General features: G+C 40.4%; 1 protein-coding gene across 2 annotated transcripts in view; it reads left to right on the forward strand.

The window, feature by feature from the left end:
* The window catches only part of Fli1 (Fli-1 proto-oncogene, ETS transcription factor), a 126648-nt gene extending 108456 nt beyond the window's left edge, over nucleotides 1–18192 (forward strand). For both annotated transcript variants that reach the window (XM_077797791.1, XM_026392402.2), the window contains exons 6-9: nucleotides 10263–10328; nucleotides 12274–12333; nucleotides 14524–14571; nucleotides 16278–18192. In XM_077797791.1, the coding sequence (XP_077653917.1) occupies nucleotides 10263–10328; nucleotides 12274–12333; nucleotides 14524–14571; nucleotides 16278–16807 (704 nt within the window). In that variant the 3' untranslated portion in view covers nucleotides 16808–18192. The remainder of the gene's footprint in view (nucleotides 1–10262; nucleotides 10329–12273; nucleotides 12334–14523; nucleotides 14572–16277) is intronic.
* The last annotated feature ends 2563 nt before the right edge of the window (nucleotides 18193–20755 follow it).

Below are 20755 nucleotides of genomic sequence, written 5' to 3' on the forward strand. Positions count from 1 at the left end.
TAATCAATTGTTTTCCTATCTTTTAAAGATATACTAATGAAAATGCAGAAAGATTACCCTAAATTCACACAAGCCATAACTGAGAGAGATGGGAGGCAGACTGAGTTCTGACCCCCAATCGAGAGTCTCTCCCTTTACAATGAGCTGTTTCTCTATTTAGCCTGAACTAGAGAAATTATCTTTTAATAGTTCTTAACAACAGTACAAACAGTTCTGCTCTTGATAAGACTTAGGTACCACTCTTCCGAAGAGTTGAAAATCACTGTTGTTATAATTTTGAAAAATCTTTGAGCCTAAAAATTTGTTGGCCTACCTGAAAAATAATTTTGAGTCTTGACCAACATCCTAGAGGAATTTAGAGAAATACAGTTTTGATGCTATGAGTCATATTTTCAATTTCTATTAAAATTCTTACATGGCCACATGTGCTTTTTCTCAGCCTTTGGGCCTCCAGGCCTGGGCTAATTTGCATGTCTGGTTCAGATAATGTCTGAGGTCCTTACAGTCTGAAATGGAGTCTCCAATTCTATGATATAGTAAGTGAGACCACATTCCACCTACTAAGAATGGATGGTTCTTTTTATCTTAATTACTGTGCCTCTGTCTGATACATAGATGCAGGACTCAGGGCCTGATGCATTTCCTGCTTACCTTCCAGGCCACAGAAAAAAAAAAAAAAACCCACAATATTCTTTAGGGATGAACTCACCTGTCCACTTCCCCCACACTGACCCCAGAGTCTTGTTCTTTACTGCAAAACACTTCAGCCATCTGTCGAAAGGCAAATCCTGGGAAATGTTAGGTTTAAAGTTTCTTGATTGTGATGGCAATCCTAAATCAATGTGAGTCTAAGACCACAGACTGGAAAATCACCCTGCTTACAAATATGCAAAAACTGGAAGAAATATATTTACATTAAGCAATGGACTGGGCCCAGCTTACCTTTCCCTATCCCTCATCAAAACATCAAGAGATGCTATGAGCTTTTCAGCTACCCTCTGACATAAAGCAATTCTCATTACATAAAGAACTAATATAAAGGAATTGGCTTTCCAGGACTACGGGATCATTGTAGGGCTATTCAGGCATGTCTCAACAGAAAATCGTGGAACCTTAGAAATCTTTTTCATCATGTTAGACAGATCAAGTTTTTGCTCTAATTATACATTTTCAGTGAGACCCTCCCAGGCTAGTGCTGCCTACACCCCTCTCCTGCCTTTCCTTCTCTTGGTAGTATTCATCACCTTCTAATCTACAATGTAGTTTACTGTTTGTTTTGAGTGTGAGTTCCACAGAGGAAGGATGTTTGTCTAGCCCTCATTGTATTCTCAGCACATAAACATGTCTGGCACCATAGCAGACATTCAATAAAACTGAATGAATAATGAATGAATGCAGATAGAATATATCAATTAAGTCCAACAAGCTGGTGTTAGTGGGGAGCAGCAAGAACTAGTTTGGGGGTAAAACAAAAGGTGATAAAGATACAGTCCTTCTCTTCCAAAAGATTATAGCCTAGTGATGGAGACAAGTACCTAAAGAATGCCACTAGAAGACTAGCAAGACAAGGGCAATAAACATAGTGTGACTCACTAGGGAGCCCTGACATATAGAACTTTGAAAGACAAGAATGCAAAAAGCTGAACTGTTAGGCAGACACTGAACTAGATCCTGCGTGGAGAGGGAAGGCAACCTCACTGTGAATATCTCAGCCCGGGAAGGTCAGATCAGGGCTCTCTGCAGGGTACCCGGGGTTGAGCCACTCATTTATTCTCAAGCCTGGTTAGCTAAGTGGACTGTTGTGTTTTCTTTTTCCAACCTGGAATTCTCTTAAACCCGAGGCAGATCTGACCAAAGAAGTATGCAATTTAGTTGCATCTACATGGCTCAGAGTGGAAGGGAGTTTTTGGCAAACACCCAATTCATCTAGTCAGTATGAATTGCTTTTCCACATAGGGCTGGCCCCCAAACCCTACTTGAGGTCTTATCAAAATAAGTAGTTTATTCAGACATCTGTGTCATTTGGAGCACACAGAAGAGACAGTGAAAGAAGGACCCAGCTTCCGCAGGGCACCTCACATGACAGTGGCAAGACTAGGCCTGGCACGCATGCCACTTACCTTTCCAAACTTTTCATATTTAAAAACCATCCATTTCTTTCAGGCATTTTGCTCATGTCTATTTTTTTCCCGTCTGCACATGTAATGTCTGAAACACTACCACCGTTATTCTCTACACAGCAGGCCGGTTCTGAGGTTGAGAGGCTGTTGGATTCCAGGACGAGATCTGTGAGTGAAGGAAATCTGATCCAGGATAGTTGTTCGTTCTCTCTCTCCCCCCCCCTTCCCTCCCTCCCTCCCTTCCTTCCTTCCGTCCTTCTTTCCTTCTATGAGTTCCAAGCTTGGGGAAAGGCTGCCCTGGATTGCTTCTTCCTCCTGAGGTCTGGTGGAAGCCAAGCTCCTCTGTGTTTCTTTGAGACATAAGGAGCCACTGAAGCAAAGACTAGAGTGTCTCCTCTAGAATGGACTGAAATGAGGTGAGGTCCTAGTCCTGAGCTTCAGGGCCCACAGGGACACAAGTAGCTGATAGATAGGAACAAAGAGGCTGGATAATACCTGGGCCTCATGCCACACTTTATTCATGTTTGGAAATCACTGATTCAGAGGCACTCATTTGGAACTCTCCCTCTCCCATTAGGACCTTTGGTCTTCTCTTCCTTTTAAAGGCCTCCCTAGAGGAGATTTTTAACCTTATTTTCTACCTTATTTCACCAAGGTAGACATTGTCGAGGTGCAAATAAGATAGAATATGATACATATGTATGGTGGGAATTTTTAGATCACCATTTATCAAATGCTTGTTTGGTCTTCATGGCAACATTATAAAGCATTTGTAATATATGCTTTTTAGAGAAGTAGAGCTTGAGGTTCCAAAAGACAGAGAAATGTGATTAAGACCACTCAGCTGAATAATGGCAGAGCTGGGACTGGAACAGGGCTAAGTGATGTCAGGGCCAGGTTGTAGCCACTGAGATAATCCTGACGCCCGCCAGAGAGAACAGATACCTCCATGGTGGAGCCCTAAGTCCCGCTTAAGTTTTACTTGTCTTTGCACTAATTTTGAAGTGGGAGGACAAACCAGTAGGTCAAACCAGTAGACAAGAGAATGTCAAGAATGGTGTGGCCACTGACAGAGCTAAGGGCAGGGGCTGTAGCACAGACCATCACAGGAAACTGGTCCTCAGTTTTGGGCTGGGTTCATGAAGCACTATAGGCTTTCACAGGAGGGACATGGTATAAGGAGAGCCCAGAGCAAAGCACCCAAGTTGGGTTGGTGGCCAGTACAGTCTGCTCTCCCTCAAGTCAGAGTCCATTAGAAGCACAGGATATCAGATGGAGATGTGGTTTAGAGGTCTACCTTGTTTGTCCTCCATAGTGGGCTTGGATCTTGGTTGAAAGTAGAAGGCTTTGGGTCTCGGGACCCCCATTCATTTGAGTATTTTCCTTTGGCAATCTCACTTTCTCAAGAAAGACATCTGGATCTGGCCATTAAGGTCCTTGCTCTGCTTGAAGCAGAAATGGCCTTGCCCATTCCTGGGCTGAAAGGCCTGTATTCAGAAGCAGGGCTTTCCGAGAATAAACAGGGTTCAGTGTTGCCAGGCTTCTCAGCAGCAACCAGAAATTAAATGAGAAGTTTCAGGGAAAATGCATCTTTTTCCACCAAATCATTGAGAGTGAAGTCTTATGTTGTAGGGGACCAAGAGTGAAGCTCCTGTGTGCTGCTGGTGTCCCTGCTTTATTGGCTGCAGGGTGAGGTCATAACAAAGTGAAGAGTCACATGTTGGCTGGCACACCTGGGCCTGCAGAAGCTCACTGAAGGCATTGAGGCAGAAAGAAATGTCTGTCCTGAGACATTTGGCCATATTTCCAGGACAGGTTTAAAGGCTTCACACAGAAAGTGAATTAGCGCTGGTAGGTCTATGCCAGGGTCACATCCAGGGTCACATCCAGCAAAGACCTTTCCTTCCTAAAAGGAACTTGCAGGAAGAAAATCTCCAAGCTCATATTTCTCTACCCTGGGAGGCTCTCCTGGAATCTAAGAGAGCATTTAGTGTCAAATTCAGCCACACTGAGCATTGCATAATAGAGAAACTGTTTAGGCCATTGCATATGGGAGGCTGAATTATCCACAATGGCTGGCAGTGCCCTGATTCTCCAGAACCAGGCTCAGGTCTCTTTGCTTTGGCAAAAACCAATCTCGGGACCGCCCGAAACCAGAAACCCCAGGCAAAGCTCTTTGGTGACTCTTCTGAAAATGAATCACAATAGGATTTGTCATCTTGGTACTCCATAAAGCCAGGGAATGTCAGCCTTCACTAAAGTAAAAAGTGAGTTTGTTAGAATCAGTGTGTGATTTTTCTGCTGATAAAGCATCTGCCACCACAAGGAAGTTCTGACATTGTCAACTCCTGTGCTGGTTGAAACAGGCACATTTTTGCACACTGTATCTTTGGCCTCAAGTTTATCTTCTCAAAAGTCAGTTCTCAGAATGTAGCCTCCTTGCACCACGTTCAGGAACTCCACTGTGCACATTCAGGCTGTTCCTTGGAGCTAGTACACCATACTGGAGATCTGGGTGCCTAAGAAGCTGATGCAGATGGTGTCAGGCTCTGGAAGGTGACAGTTTGTGTAGGAGTGTTAGCTGTTAGCTCCCTTGTCTACCTTTTCCACGTTGGTTGTAGTCATATTTCTGTTAGTGTGTCTGGTACCAGAACTGATCACACTGCCAGGCATCCATGTAACATGAAGGAAGTAGGAAAAACAATATCCTGAACCCTCATTTCAGCAATGACATTGCACTGCTTAGCAATGGGACACATACTATCATGCTAAATAAAATAAGCTAGATTCAGAAAGTCAAGTGCCCAATGTTTTCTCTCATATGTGGAAGAGAGAGAAATAAGAAAGGGATCTCACAAAAATAGAAGGGAGACTAATAGAGTAGAGGGAACAGGATCAAGAGAGGGGGAGGAGAAGGGCATGTGAAAGGACTGGGGAACAAAATCTACCAAAATATGCTATATCCATGTATAAATATACCACAGTGGATCTTGATTTTATATAATCATAATGTAGTAATTAAAAGAATAATAATAGAAAGGAGATCAGTAGAGAAGAGTAAGTGGATAGTGGGAGGATAAAAGAAGGGGAATGAGATATATCAAATTATATAATGTGCCTATAAAAATATATCACAATAAATCCTACCATTATGTATAATTAAAATTCACCAATTAAAAAAACAAAGGGAGAGATTCTAATAAATGCATGGTTAGGTGATTTCATCCTGTAAGAACATCACAGAGTATACTTAGGCAGACTAAGGGAACTGTGACATCACTAGGCAATACAACCTAATGGGACCATTTTCTTGTATGCCATCTGCTGTTGACAGAAAAATCATTATACAGTGCATGACTATATAGGAAATGAAGTGCAGGCCACCTAATCAGTGGCATCCAATCCTTGACTTCCCTGTAGGGTCAAACTTTTAGTCTCTACCCCCAAATATGTGGATGATTGTCCAACACATTCAGAGGGCACAGGGTTGACATAGTCTATGTTCCTTATCACTCCAAACATAAATCACCTGAAGACTTAGGGGGGTAGGAAGAAGTCAAAGTGGGAATCCTGGATTCTCTTTAGCTAATAAACAATGAAAGGAAGGGTGTACATTTAGCAAGGAGAAAATATTGGCCCACTTTTCTCATTCATTCAACCAATAATGTATGCTTACTGTGTGAGTCAGAGAGCACAGCCTAACTCCCTGCCCTTGGGGACCTGACTTTCAGGTGGGGAATACAACCAACAGAAAGCTAACATGAATTGATTATTGATTCAGTTAGGCTATAACTGGAAATATTAGAAAAGCAGAGTAAAAAGGAGAGAGGAAGGGGGAAGATCTGGCATTTGGGAGGCTGGCCAACATGTTTCTGAATGTGAATATTTTTTTAGATATATAATAAGGGTGCAAATCCTAATACTGATTGCTAACTTCTAGGAGGTCAACTCTGTGCTAGGCACTGTGTGGAGTGTTTACTTAGATATCTCATTTTGTTTCATGGCTGTGTCAGTTCTTCAAATCTCTAAGGCAGGATGCCAGACCTTAGCTCTTGGCCTCAGCCTTCTCCATCTTCATACTTTTGTCTTTGCAGCAGGAATTGCTTTCAAAACATTGGTTTTAATTTCAGTCTTCCATTGAGTGGGTGTCCCCAAGAACTCTAGCACTTACAGAATATAGTGGTTAAATCCTAAGTAAATGGGCTCTGGCTGTCCTTTGAAGATTTAGGTATAGTGGTAGAATTTTCCATGGAAATGGAGGGGAATGAAAAAGCAAAAGGGAGGGAGCCCTGGGATCTCTGTTGTTTTGACTCCACAGACGACTCCACTTGTTGGTTGGCTGAAGAGGTGCTGACGGCATGGGCCGTGGCTGTTTATTGCTCTATTAACTTCACAGTGAGAACAAGTTCAGGCTGATTGCTGGGTGGCCTCCCTGTATATGTCACTTCCTTTTTTTTCCTTTTTTTTTTTAACTTTTGGGAGGACTGTATGGTTTGTTGGGACTTCTAGGGTTTTGCTGTGAGAAAGGCCTGCCAGAAGGTCTGGCATCCCTCCTCAAGACTGAGACATGGCAGAAAAGATGGGACTGCCAGGCCACTTCCCTGGTTTCGAAATTTGATTGGTGACTTAGAGAAGAACCCATTGACCATCTACCCACTCTTGGTGAGAGGGAATTCATTCCTACAATTCTAGAACTTTCCAGGCCTGCTCTGTCCCTGGAGCTAGATAAAAGAATAGGAAGAAGATCTAATAAGAAGTCAATAGCAACTGTACCCATGATGGGCCATAATTTGGACTCAAAAAATATAGTTCTGAGTGGTTTTAGCATAGCTTTCAGCCAGGATTGAAGCCTTAAGTGATTCAGTAGAAAAAATTTGAAACAGAGATTTTTATCAGTGCAGTAAGTGAGAACACAAGTCAGGACTTCAGATGACACATATAGATTCCTTGAACTTAGTGGGATTTTCTTTCTCTCTTTCTTTTTCTTTATAATTTTTTCATTTGTTCCAATTAGTTGCACATGACAGTAAGAATGCATTTATGCACTTTGATAGATCATACATAAATGGGGTATCATTTTTCATTTTTCTGATTATACATGTTATAGAATCACATCAGTCATGCAGTCATATATGTACATAAGGTAATAACGTCTGTTTCATTCTATTATCTTTCTTATCCCCATATCTCCTCTCCTCCCTTCACTCCCCTCTACCTAGTCTAAAGTCACTCTGTTTTTCCCTAGAACCCCACCCCTCTTATTGTGAATTAACATCTGCATATCAGAGAAAACATTAGGCCTTTGGATTTGGGGGATTGGCTTATTTTGCTTAGCATGATATTCTCAAACTCCATCCATTTACCAACAAATGCCATAACTTCATTCTTCTTTAAAGCTGAGTAATATTCCATTGAATATATGTATCACATTTTCTTTATACATTCATTTATTGAAGGGCACCTAGATTGATTCCATAGTTTAGCTATTTTGAATTGAATTGTTATAAACATTGATGAGGCTACATCACTGTAGTATGCTCAACACCAAAAAACAACCCAATGAATAAATGGGCTAAGGAACTGAACAGACACTTCTCAGAAGAAAAAAATACAATCAACAAATATAAGAAAAAATGTTCAACATCTCTAGCAATTAGAGAAATACAAATCAAAACCACTCTAAGATTTCATCTCACTCCAGTCAGAATGACGATCATCAAGAATATAGGCAACAATAACTGTTGGTGAGAATGTGGGGGAAAAGGAACACTTATTGCTGGTAGGACTACAAATTGATGCAATCACTATGGAAAGCAGTATGCAGATTTCTCAGAAAACTTGGAATGGAACCACCATTTGACCCAGCTATCTGACTCCTCAGTTCATACCCAAAGGATTTCTTTCTTTTTCTTGAATTTGTCATTTTCAATTTACTTTCTATAGTGTTCTTACAAAATGCCCTTCCCTTATGCTCCCAGATGCATCCTACACACTCCATGAGACTGTTCTCCATTGCACTCTGATTCCCAGGTACCATTGTATACCTGAACCCCTTCCCTCTTTGACTTCCCCTGTCTGAATTACCAAGTTTACAAAGCTTACTTAGCTTCTTCAACATGGCCTTGACTGGCCCTTTCTCCTTGCTCTCTCCTGTCCCTCCACATCCCTCCTCTTTGGTCATGCACTTGACATCACACCACCCACGCCTGCAAATTCCTGCTGCTGCTTTGCTCACACTGCCCCCTCCAGCGAGTCCCCACTCAAGTCCACCATCCCTCTGAAGGTATCTTTGCTCCCAGTTCTACTTGCCTCTCCCTCCTTAACCTCCAGTAACCCTTGAAATCTCCACCATGCCTTTAGCATGGGACCACATTTCTTCACTATCTTGATGATCATCTCAGATCTAAGTGCAAGGCCAGGAAATTTGTTTCATTATTCTGTCACATCTACTTTGAGGCTGAGCATAATACAGTGCAGAAGTTCGTCCCAAATAAATGACTGGAGGCTAAATGGAACAGCCTCCTCCCTTTCCCCACCCAAGGACAAATCTTGGATGACTCTCACCTTCCCCTTTGTTTATCCCACCACTGACAGACCCCTGCAGAGCCCTTCAGGAAATGCCAGAACCTTCATCCTCACTCCAAGCTCATAACAAGATGGCTTTCCATTTTCTTGGTTTGTTTTTAAACAAGAAGAATCTGTTTTCAGGAGGAATCGCAAAAGAGATTTTAAAAAGTCAGATAAAAATAAAGACGGATGACATAAAGGAGTTAAATTTTGTCTCTTTGTCCCCTTCCCTGGCCTTCCTCTGCATCCCCCTCCCCCTCGCTCTCTGTTTTGCTTTTCATGCCAATTGCTAAAGACTGTAATTTAAAAACTGAACTGACTTTTCCAGAGCCATGAAGAATGTGCATCTGCACGTGGATTTTTCCACAAGAAAATTGTCCCTGTCTTTTGGTTCTCCTTAGCCAGTAACAGTGAGAACAGGCAATCGGATGCATCCATCCATATTCCCAGTTCTTATTCTAATTTGTTGGAGAGGCTCAGAAGGGGTCAAAAGGGATGGTTTGCGTTTCACCCTGTCAGACTGCTGTTTGATGAGGTTTGTGCTCCATTTGTTCAGATGGTTTTTATGGTTTCTTTGTTGTTCGTGGAAAGACTTTGAAAGTCATAATTCTGTATCCTTAAGCCCTCCTGCTATTCCTGCTCCAAGTCTCAATGGGACTCACACCACGAGAAAGGAAATGACGAAAGTATCCAGCCAGATAGTTAGGCAATTTTTGAGCAAAGTTCTGTAGATGTTTGGACTCTTTGAAAAAAGATTGGAGAACACAAAAGTTCAGGTTCCATGGAATTTTCTCCAGTATATCCCAGAAGCAAGCTTCTAGTCATTTCCAAGCAGGAACCACAATTCTGGCCTTTTCCCTTTCTCTATGGTCATCAAGCCCAGCCCCCTCGACTACCAGCAGAAAAGTCTGAGAGACCTAAGACAGCCTGGAATAGGCTCACACTCTAAGAATCCTCCGACAACATCAGTGTGCTGAAATAAGAGGCTGGTGGTGGCCTCCCAGGGATGTCAGAGGCTTAGACTTTGAGATATTCAGATATTCATGGAACTTTTCATCTGGACATTCCCCATCTCTTCAGAGTTGCTCAAGGGACTTTGCTATACAACTATGGACACGTTTTCTTTCTAACCTCTTGTTAATTTATATTTGTAGAAAACTGTATAAGGTGCTTTACATACATAATCTCATTTGGTCATTAGTACAACCCCATAAGGTAAAATTGTATTTTCATATTAAAGACAGTTAAGGCTTAGAGCAGTCTTATGATTCATTAATCACCAACAGATAAGGCAGAGATGGAACTTCAACTGTACCTCCAACTTTAAATTTAGGGTTGTCCATACAACTTCAGCTTCCAGATAAGACTGAGACCTTCTCAAAATCAGTGTTCATGTTTCTTCCACCACCCCACCTCCAAACCCAGGGGAAAAGTACACTTCAGGAATTTAGTGATGTTTAAAAAGTTATTGCTGAACTAAATTTAATTTCTTCTGATCACTAAGAGATAATCTCCATGCAACCTTTTTGCAAAGCAAGCAAAGCTAACATATCCCTATTTATTGTTTTTCATTAGATCCTTCTTATGACTCAGTCAGGAGAGGAGGATGGGGCAATAACATGAATTCTGGCCTCAACAAAAGTAAGTAAATGTCATAGCATTCTTTGGGAGGAAAGCATTTTTCTGAGGATAGGGGTGGAGAATAGGACCATGAGATAAAGAATAGGAGCAAGCACCATGCTTTATGAATAGATATCAACATTAATTTCCAGGAGCTGGGTATAGCTCAGTGATGGAGCACATGCTTAGCACATACCAGGACCAGGGTTCAATCTCTAGCACTAAAAGAAAAAATATATTAATTTTCAACTTAGAACCTATCCATGATACCCACTCCCCGAAAGATTGTATGGGATTTTTTTGTTTAAATCTTTGAGATTTATTTCATTGCACTTGGTTTTAGAATTTTTGGAGTTTGAAAGGTTTCTTGGGACAACTTTCTGTAGGAATGAAAGGTCACTGGGTTTGGATTCTGTAAGTTATATCAGGATAATGAACCTCTATGACTTTGTTCCTCCGATTGATGAGGCTTAGTCAAACCAATGTTTCTATCCTTATTTTGTGAATGACTGAGATGCAAGATAACCTGATGAGAAGATGGTAGAAGTCAGAGTCATCAATTTGTCCACCAGCTGGTGAGGATATGACAGTTAACCCAATACTTCCCATTAAGGGAGTTAGGAAAGAGAATGATTCATGAGTTCAGAACCAAAGTATGTCAATCCTGTTGTCTTAGGAAGTAAAATATCAAGCCAATGAATTAAAGACAATAATTTTGAGAAAGCACTTACGATTCCAAATGAATGCCTAAGCAATAACTAAGATCCCTTTTGGCTTTATGTATTCATTATTTGCTTACTCTGCACCTAGCACTTGGCTCCTTGGGACTCACAAAGATGAATCAAACAGGGCAGGGCAGAAATCATACACTCCCTTTTTTTTTTTTCATCTGGATGATATCCAGGAAGACACTGTGGACCTGCTACCATTTAAGTTAGTTCTGGAAGGAGAGGCAGGGTTTGCACCTGGGGAGATGAGGTAGAAAGGCACTTCAGTAGACAAGGATACAGGAGGAAGGCATTTGGAGTTGGTATATCTGGTTAGAACCCTGGGTTCCTGGAGTTCAGTGAATGTGGTAGAAAAGAAGCCTGGAAAGGTAAGAATGGGATTGTGAATGATGCTATGAAGATGGACTTACTTCTCAGGCAACCAGGAGTCACTAAGGTTTCTAAACAGTGAAGTGGATGATGGGTCTGAGGGAAGAGTGAAGGGTGGTAAGGATGCCACTCAAGTTAAGACAGAGATCACACAAGAAGCAACAGAGATCCAAAATGGAGAAGCAAGTGTAGGAATGGGGCGGGCGTGGGTCAGAACTATCAAAACTTACAAAGCATGGAATCATGGGATGCGGATGACCTTAGCTCAGATATCATCTTCTCATTGAAGACCTTTCTAAATGTCCTATTTAAAAATTAACTCTGTAGCCCCAGTACCAAGAGACACACTAAACTATTGCTTTAAAATTTTGGGTACCAGGGATTGAACCCAGGGGCACCAAAAACTGAGCAACATCCCAGCCCTTTTTTATTTTAATTTTTTTGAAACAAGGTCTTGCTAAATTTATCAGGGCCTTGCTAAGTTGCCAAGGCTGGCCCTGCGATCCTCCTTCCTCAGTCTCTGGAGTTGCTAGGATTTGGGCATGGTGGCACATGCCTATAATCCCATGCCCAGCTACTTCTTATTTATTTATTTGTTTATTTATTTGTTTGTTTGTTTCCTTAATTTTTTTTTTTGTCTCTTCTGTTAAAATGTAAGCTCTACAGCAACTGCTTGTTAACTGCTGAATCTCCTGCACAGAGAACAGGGCCAGCACAGAGTGATCCTTGATAAATATTTATAAAATGAAATGAATATGAGTCAATGGAGACTGAGTGAATGGAAGCCCAGGCATCCGCCTTCTGGCTTCTGACAAGATGTTTCTTTCCCTCATGCAGAATGTCTCACATCTTTTCTCTCCTCTGCTCAGGTCCTCCCCTTTCAGGGGCACAAACGATGAGTAAGAACACAGAACAGCGGCCCCAGCCAGGTACTGGACTTAGATGTACACTCTCTCCTTTGCTTCTTATGAATTCCACGTGGTCCACTTCTGGATGGAGGATTTAGAAAATATGCAGTTGGCCCTCCATACCTGTGGGCTCTGCATCCAGGGATTCAATCAACCTCAAAACAAAAAATGGTCAAAAAAACCAAAAAAAGGCTGTAGATATGCTGACTTTTTTCTTGTGATTATCCCCTAAATAATAGAGTATAACAGCCATTTATGTAGCGTCTACATTGTACTAGGTATTATAGTAATTTAGAGATGATTTAAAATATATGGGATGATTATGTAGGTCATATGCAAATATTACAGTACATTTCATTGGGGGCTTGAGAAACCATGGATTTTGGTATCTTTGATGCAGGGGAATAGGCATGGCAGCTGGAACCAATCCCCCATCTATGTGGAGAGATAACTACTATGTATGTTACGTCTGTCTTCTTTCCAAAAGAGTCTATATTTGATTCCCTATAATATATCTGTGAATTAAGTAATAAGTATTAAAATCAGACAGACTTGTAAAATAGTATAGGTGAAAGGAACTTAAAGATTAAAGTTCCAGGGCCCGGAGAGGTCAGTAATTTGCTAAAAACTACACAGCTGGTGTATGAAAGGACTTGAGTTTTCACCAGCATCCTACACTCTTGTCTGAGCCTTTTATGCTTCACCAAACCATACTTTCCAAAAATATCCTCATCCTTTGATGGATCTATTTAGCTTAAGACAGAAGACACTTTTAAACCATGGTCTTAAAGACGTTTAGTATTGGAATGGAACTTAGAGACTCAAGCCTATTGACACCTTCTATAATGTTTTGGTCCTACACTTAACTCACCTTTAATTCAATACTTACAGAAGAGCAGGGAGTTGACTACTTAGTTCAGCTCAATTCCACTCTCTGAGCCAAAGTCCTCCCAATACCTTTCTCTTCAAATTCCTTGTTTGCCCCCTGAAGAAAAGCCCTATATGAAAGTCCTTTATAGATCTAAAGTCAGCTGTTGTCCCCAAGCCCAGACCCCAGCTTTACCCTGTATTTTTTACATGACACAGCTGCTATTAAGTTCTGAACCAGCCATCTGTTTTGAGATGAGCTAGCATCATTCTCCATCTCTACCCAAGACAGAACAAGAGAAAATTGCCCAGGAAGGTAAAGACAAAACCTGATGTGAAACACAAGTCAGATGTAGAGAGTTTCAAACGAATTCCAGCAACAACAAAATTAGACACTACCTGCCAAAAATATTTTATTTATCATACTAAAAGTGTGATTGAAAAAAGTGGACTAAATGGCCTTAAGGACTCTTCAAGTCAATTACTGATTCTAAATAGAAACCTAAAAGTCGTACTGATTTGTTTAAACTGCAATTATAAAACAGTCAAATCCTACAGAAGAGTTAACATGGCCAAGTTGAGATCCAGTTCTCTACCATGATTTCCTCAACTAAAAAAAAAAAAAGATGACTATCACCTAAACCATACTGCAAAAACTTTTTTATGGCTAAATAATCACATAAGTTGTAAGTAAACTGAGATTTTAAGAACAGTGATTTTAGAGCTAAAATACAAATTCTGGTTAGTGTTGTCCTTTCCAAGTTTCAAATCACAGAGTGTTGTTCTAGAAGGGAACTGAGGCCAGAAGCCCAACCTACTCATTTTGCAGATGAGAAAACTGATACCCAGAAATTGTCCAACAAATTATTTAGTTTATAACAAGGTTGGGGCTACAACTCAAATGGCTTGGTTTCCAGGCATGTGGTTTTTATGCTCCATCAGTAATGTTTTTAGTATTAGGTGGAACTATTAAAGACCAGCTCTCATCATAAGACCTTCTTCAAGCCCATTTAATAACTGATCCTTCAGTTTACTCACTGCGTGGTTGAATATTAGTCAGCTCCTTTCCAAACATTTCCATGATTTTGTTTTGGGTAATGACAGTATAATCTATAAATTTTAGAAACCAAATATGAAAAAATGATGCTGTCACTATTCCATGATATTTCGACCATACTGAGATCAAAATCTTGGAGGTATTTAAATAAAAGCAATGAAGTTTTCTGAAATCAGACTTTCCTATGATATTGCAATAAAAATAGAACCCATTGGAGTTTTGTTATCATTGATGCTATTGTTATATGTTTATTAACAGCAAAGCTAACTTCCTTTTTTTTTCCTTAGATCCATATCAGATCTTGGGCCCCACCAGTAGCCGTCTAGCCAATCCTGGTAAGTGCATTGGCCTGCAAGCCTTTCTTTGCAGAGTGTCTCCAAGCTTTGGGTGGTCATGCAGACCTATGTCCTGAGGGCAGACACCTGAGTGTGGAGTAGCCTATGCTTCTTCCCTTGAACTGCTAAACACCTGTTCCAGGGTATAGCAACATCTCTGCTGAGGTTCAGACTACTAGGAAATGGCATAGGTAGAAGTTTCAATAGGGAAAAAGGGAGAAGTAAGAAAGGAAACAACTCCTATGAGATCTGTTATCCCATCCATGAAAGAATCAAGTGAACAAATATTCCAAAAGTGTTTCAGGCCAGGCATGGTGACACATGCCTGTAATTCCAGTGGCATGGGCGGCTGAGGCAGGAGGATCACGAGTTCAAAGCCAGCTTTAGCAATGGTGAGGCACTAAGCAATTCAGTGAGACCCTGTCTCTAAATAAAACACAAAATATGGCTAGGGATGTGGTTCCATGGTCAAGTGCTCCTGAGTTCAATCCCCAGTACCAGAACAACAACAATAACAACAACAAAACAATGCTTTCGTTAGTTTGTTTGTTTTTGCTTTTTGAGGTACTGGGGATTGAACCCAGAGGTGTTCTACCATTGGCCTATAACCTCATCCCTTTTTATTTTTTGAGATAGGGTCTCACTAAGTTGCCCAGGCTGGTCTCAAAGTTTAGTCCTCCTGCTTCAGCCTCCAAAATGGCTGGGGTTATAGGCATAGGCCACTGTACCTGGCTAGTGTTTCAGTTTTGATTTTAGAAAGTGTTGTAGAATTCTCTGGCCTTCTAAAAGAGCTGTGTCCCTGAAAAGTTGCACATAAAGTACACTTGACATTGTTTCAGGGTTTATTATTAAAAATAACTCCTGGGTGAGTTATTCTAAACAAAAACTACTAGGACTGGGAGCTAATAGACCCTTTGCAACAGTGAGGCCCACAAGTCTTCCTGCTGCAGGGAACTAAGTCTCCCTACCTATTCTTTCACACCTGACCAAGATAAAGAAGCCACCCAGCATCTCCTCTTACTCTTTTTCTCTCTGTTCAAGTTCTTCTGCATAGAACTTAGAGCTGAGAACTAAACACTAGAACTCTGCTAGGAAACCTGGTTTGGTCAACCTGAGCCTGTAAGTGCCTTCTCTCTATGACAATTAACATGTTGACAGGGAAGACCTTGGGTGACTTCATCACTTAGTAGAAATCACACAGTGATTCAAGTCTAACTACAAGGGAATCAAAAATCTTGCCAAAAAGGACATAGGAACTTGACTTGCCCAAGTCCATAATAGCTAGTTTGGGACAAAGCCAGCACTTTATTATCAGGTCTTTGGGCAAATGATCTTAAGATCTAATTGTGCTTATTAAGCCCCTCTTAGTGATAACCACTATACAGTAATAATTTAGTGTACATTTCAAACTAGTTAGAGATTTTTAATGTCCTCATCACAAAATAATGATAAATATTGAGGTGAGGGACATGCTACTTACCCTGATTTGATTATTACATATTGTATCACCCTGTACCCCATAAATACATACAATTGTTACGCATCTTTGAAAAGAAAAAAGAATGGTAAGAAGGGCGTGTCAAAGTGATTCTCAATGTGAAAGGAAATGAGGTTTCTTACAAAGGTTGAAAGAATCCCCATCAGGGAGTTTTGGGCTCTGAGTTCCCCAGGCTGAGATACTCTTCTGTTTGCCTCACTGCCTGCAGGAAGTGGGCAGATCCAACTGTGGCAATTCCTCCTCGAGCTACTCTCTGATAGTGCCAACGCCAGCTGTATCACCTGGGAGGGGACCAACGGGGAGTTCAAAATGACGGACCCCGATGAGGTGGCCAGGCGCTGGGGAGAGCGGAAAAGCAAGCCCAACATGAATTATGACAAGCTGAGCCGGGCCCTCCGATATTACTACGATAAAAACATTATGACCAAAGTGCATGGCAAAAGGTATGCCTATAAATTTGACTTCCACGGCATTGCCCAGGCTCTGCAGCCACATCCAACCGAGTCGTCCATGTACAAGTACCCTTCCGATATCCCCTACATGCCTTCCTACCACGCCCACCAACAGAAGGTGAACTTTGTCCCTCCCCACCCTTCCTCCATGCCTGTCACTTCTTCCAGCTTCTTTGGAGCAGCGTCACAATACTGGACCTCTCCCACTGGTGGGATCTACCCTAATCCCAATGTCCCTCGTCATCCTAACACCCATGTGCCTTCGCACTTAGGCAGTTACTACTAGAACCTTACTCATCAGCGGCCTTCTAGCTGAAGCCCCAATTCTCACTCTTCCTGGACACTTTGGACTCTAAAGGACATAGGTGGCCTTGAAGAGAAAACAAAACTGGATCTTCTTTTTCATTGGATAGAACTTTTGTATTTGTTCTTAAAAACATTTTTTTTAATGTCAATAACTTTTTCTTCCTCTACCTAAACAAAGAGATGGAACATTCCATGGGCCAGTACGCCATTTTGGATTCTCAATCTCCTATCATCATATGAGTTGAGTATTTAGATGACTGGAATGGTTATATCATGGTTCTGAGAAAGAAGCTATGATTTTCTTTATATTTGTGTGAGCAGAGCAGTTTCTTATCAACACACGGGTCTCATCATTGTAGAATTCAGTACAATAATAGATCATGGACTTAACCAGTCATGTTCTGGTTTGAGACTTAGTGAAAATAGACACAGGAAGCTTATAATCTTTTGGGGGGGGGAACCTAACTCAGTGGATGGCAACTGGAACACTGGCTGTTAGCCAGTGATGTTTTCACCCAACTGGAATTTGAAAGAAAGAACATATATGTGTGTATTTAAGAAGCCATGGGCATTGCAAAATCCCATCCGTGGGCAATATGTACTCACTGACCATTCTCTCTAGAAATAGTCAAGAATATGAACTAAGAAATTTTAATGCAAATACAGACATTCCTAAAAGACAGAGAATTAAATAAATTTTTTAAATGACAGTGGGTCCCAGAACTTTGAAAAGTCATAGGGATTTCTAACTTGAAGAGATTCGCAAGCGCTGTGCGTTTGTCAGACCATCAGACCAGGGTCAATCATTCAAAAGGCAACTTACTGTATAAATTATGCAGAGTTATTTTCCTATATCTCACAGTATTAAAAAGTAAATAGATTAAAAAATTAAAAAGATAAATAAACGAGTTGACCTCGGTCACAAATGCAATTTTACTATCAAATCAGTCATTGTTATTTTTTTAATGTAATTTGTACATCTTTTGTCAATCTGTACATTTGGGCTATTTGTACGTTTTTATAGCTGGTTTTTAAAAAGCATAATGTGACTATTGCTGAAAAGAAAACAGGGCGTTTAAGTCATTGATTTACTGGGAAGAGAAGCACTGGTACAGTTATTTTACAGGAATGCACAGGCAAGAAAGGACAATCCATTTAAATCTTTAATGCTTTGGAAACGTTTGTAAATAACAGAACTGCAATAATCTCAACGCTAAAGAGAACAACCAAACTTTCCCTTGTGGAGACGAGGGATTTTCCTGCTCCATATATGCAATATATTTTTTAGACATTAAAATATATATAATTTTGCAGGTAATCGTTGACTTTTTAACTATATTAAGTGTTAAGCTGACAACTGTCAATGAAGACTATGTTGTAAAATAATTTGACTAAATAAATTGTGCCTTCTTCTCTCAGAACTGCTGACACTGTTTTTTTATTTACCCACTGGTCAAATGGTTTACCAGGGCAAGTTTCCTACTCAGCACTTATAACAAGAATTTCTTCAAATACATACACAATTCCATATAGTAGAAGGTATAAAATTCATGTGGGTTGGCATTGTTGTTGATAATGTTGGCAGTTTTTTTGGTTTTTTTTTTTAATGCTATAAATCTTCTTTCAGTCTGAAATGGTTTTATAAGAGGAGAACAAAGGCCATGGATAATCTGTGTCCAAGGACCAGAACAAAGCAAACAGATCCATCCAGGATGGACCTCGTCCATTGCACCTACCGAGCACTTCAAAACCAGGTGGTCAACCTCCTGACTTTCCCAAAAGAGAACAAGAGCCCAGCTTCCTTTTGGTCCCATGCCAGGATTTTATGGACCGTGCAGATTTTTAAGGTCCTTTTCCTTTCCAGAGAAGAAACTTGCTTCAAATTGCTTAACTGTTATGTAGTTTGTTTTCATTTCCTCTATTACACAATCAAAAGGAATGAAACCCTGAAAGTCCTTCATGTTGCAAGGACACTCACAGCATTAGCAACCTGTGGCATTCTCAGGTAAAATGGAGTACATGCTGGTTCCTGTCTACCAAATGAAAAGAGATGTGTTCCTGAACATTGGTGTCCATTTTTTTAATCTTGCACCTCACCATTAAAAAATATGTTAAACACATATTTTCCATATATGCACAATGACATATACAACGGTTACATTATTACTACAGGTGACCCTCTACATTTGCAGATTCAACCAACCAAGGATTGAAAAATTTCAGAAAAAAAATTAAATTGTGTCTATACTGAACATGTACAGACTTTTTTCTTGTCATTATTCCCTAAACAATTGTTCACAAAGAATTTACATTGTATAGATATCTTAAATAATCTAGAGATTTAGGGAAGGCCATACATAGTTTGTATGCAAACACTATACCATTTTACATAAGGGACTTAAGCATTCATAGATTTTGATGTCCTTAAAGGGTCCTGGAACCAATCCCCTCACAAATACCCAAGGGCAAATAATACATATTATGTATTATAAAACACAAAACATAATATTTATATTATATACTTTATATTGCATCAATGTGTATGTTTATGTACTTGTATGAATTTTCTAGTGCTTTTTAAGAAAGAGAAAATAAAAACTTGGTATTATTGGCCCGAGCATAGAAAGAGAAATGATGAAGGCCAGGTATGTTTAAGAATAGTCTAATACATTCATTTAGAATTCTCCATTTCAGGCAAGGAATTTTCACATCAATTTTAAACTCTGCAAAATATTCATTAGGGAAAACAGAAGCACACATTTCTAACTGCTCTAACAAGTACAGATGCTCATACCTTTAGGAGTTTATCCTTTTAGGAGGGTTTTTTTTTTTTTAACATTTCTTATTCAAACCCTGGCTTTTGTTTATTACCTATACAAAGTCTTGAAACTTTTACCGAAACTTGCATCCTGATATGTTCTACAGTAATTTATTCCATGGTTCAGAAGCCAGTCCACTCACTGACAGGACCGTGATGCATTTTGCCCTTATATGCATTTGTACTGAGGGAGGACTGAAACTTAGTCCCCTGTAATGCCAAGACTTAAAAGTTTACTTGCTGGCTCACAGGCATCCAGCTGCCTCGCTGCCCCCAGCAAACAGGCTGTTTACCCTCCCAGCTGCTAGCCAGTATTTTCCCCACTTAATCATTCTGTACCTGTAGCATGAAGTTTATATTGTCTATCAAACAGTGAAAGCCAAGCAGAGAGGTTCTCAGCAAGCCTGTGAGCAATTCTAAGGAAAGCCGATCCTCTCCAATTCAGGAGACCAGCCAACAGCCCTGGGAGGGGAGGTTTTCTTAGTCCACTCAGGAGACTATAACCAACTATCGTAGACTAAGTGGTTAATAAGCAAGAGAAATGTATTGCTCATAGTTCTGGAGCCTGGCAAGTCCAAGATCAAGGCACCATTGGATTTGGCGTCTGGTAAGTTCTCACTTTCTGATTATGGCAGCTTCTCACTGTGTTCTCATAAGGTGGCAGGGACAAGGAAACTCTCTGGGATCCCTTTCATAAGGTACAAATTCCATTCAGGAGGGCTTTATCCTAATGACCTAATCACGTCCCAAAGGCCCCACCCCCAAATATCCTCTATTGGGATTTAGGTTTCAATGTACCACATTTCAGGGAGAGGGAAGACACAAATATGCAGTTTATAGACGAGGCCATCTGTTTTTAGTGTCAAAAAATATTTTGATTCCCACACAAATGAAGTTATATTTTCAATAACTGTTGTTTCCAAATATTTTTAGTGGTCATGGGTAATGCATGAAGGGTGGATCTTTGGATTGTGTATCTTTGGTTTAGACTGAATGAGATCAGGAGGGTCTAGTACACTAACAAGGAAAGGAACATCTGTCCACCCCAAGCCAAGGCATTGGTGAGTAGGGAAACTTTTAAAAAATAATAAAGTGTAGTCAGTTCTTTTT

The sequence above is a fragment of the Urocitellus parryii genome, chromosome 4 (assembly GCF_045843805.1).
Source record: "Urocitellus parryii isolate mUroPar1 chromosome 4, mUroPar1.hap1, whole genome shotgun sequence".
In the NCBI taxonomy this organism is placed as follows: Eukaryota; Metazoa; Chordata; class Mammalia; order Rodentia; family Sciuridae; genus Urocitellus; species Urocitellus parryii.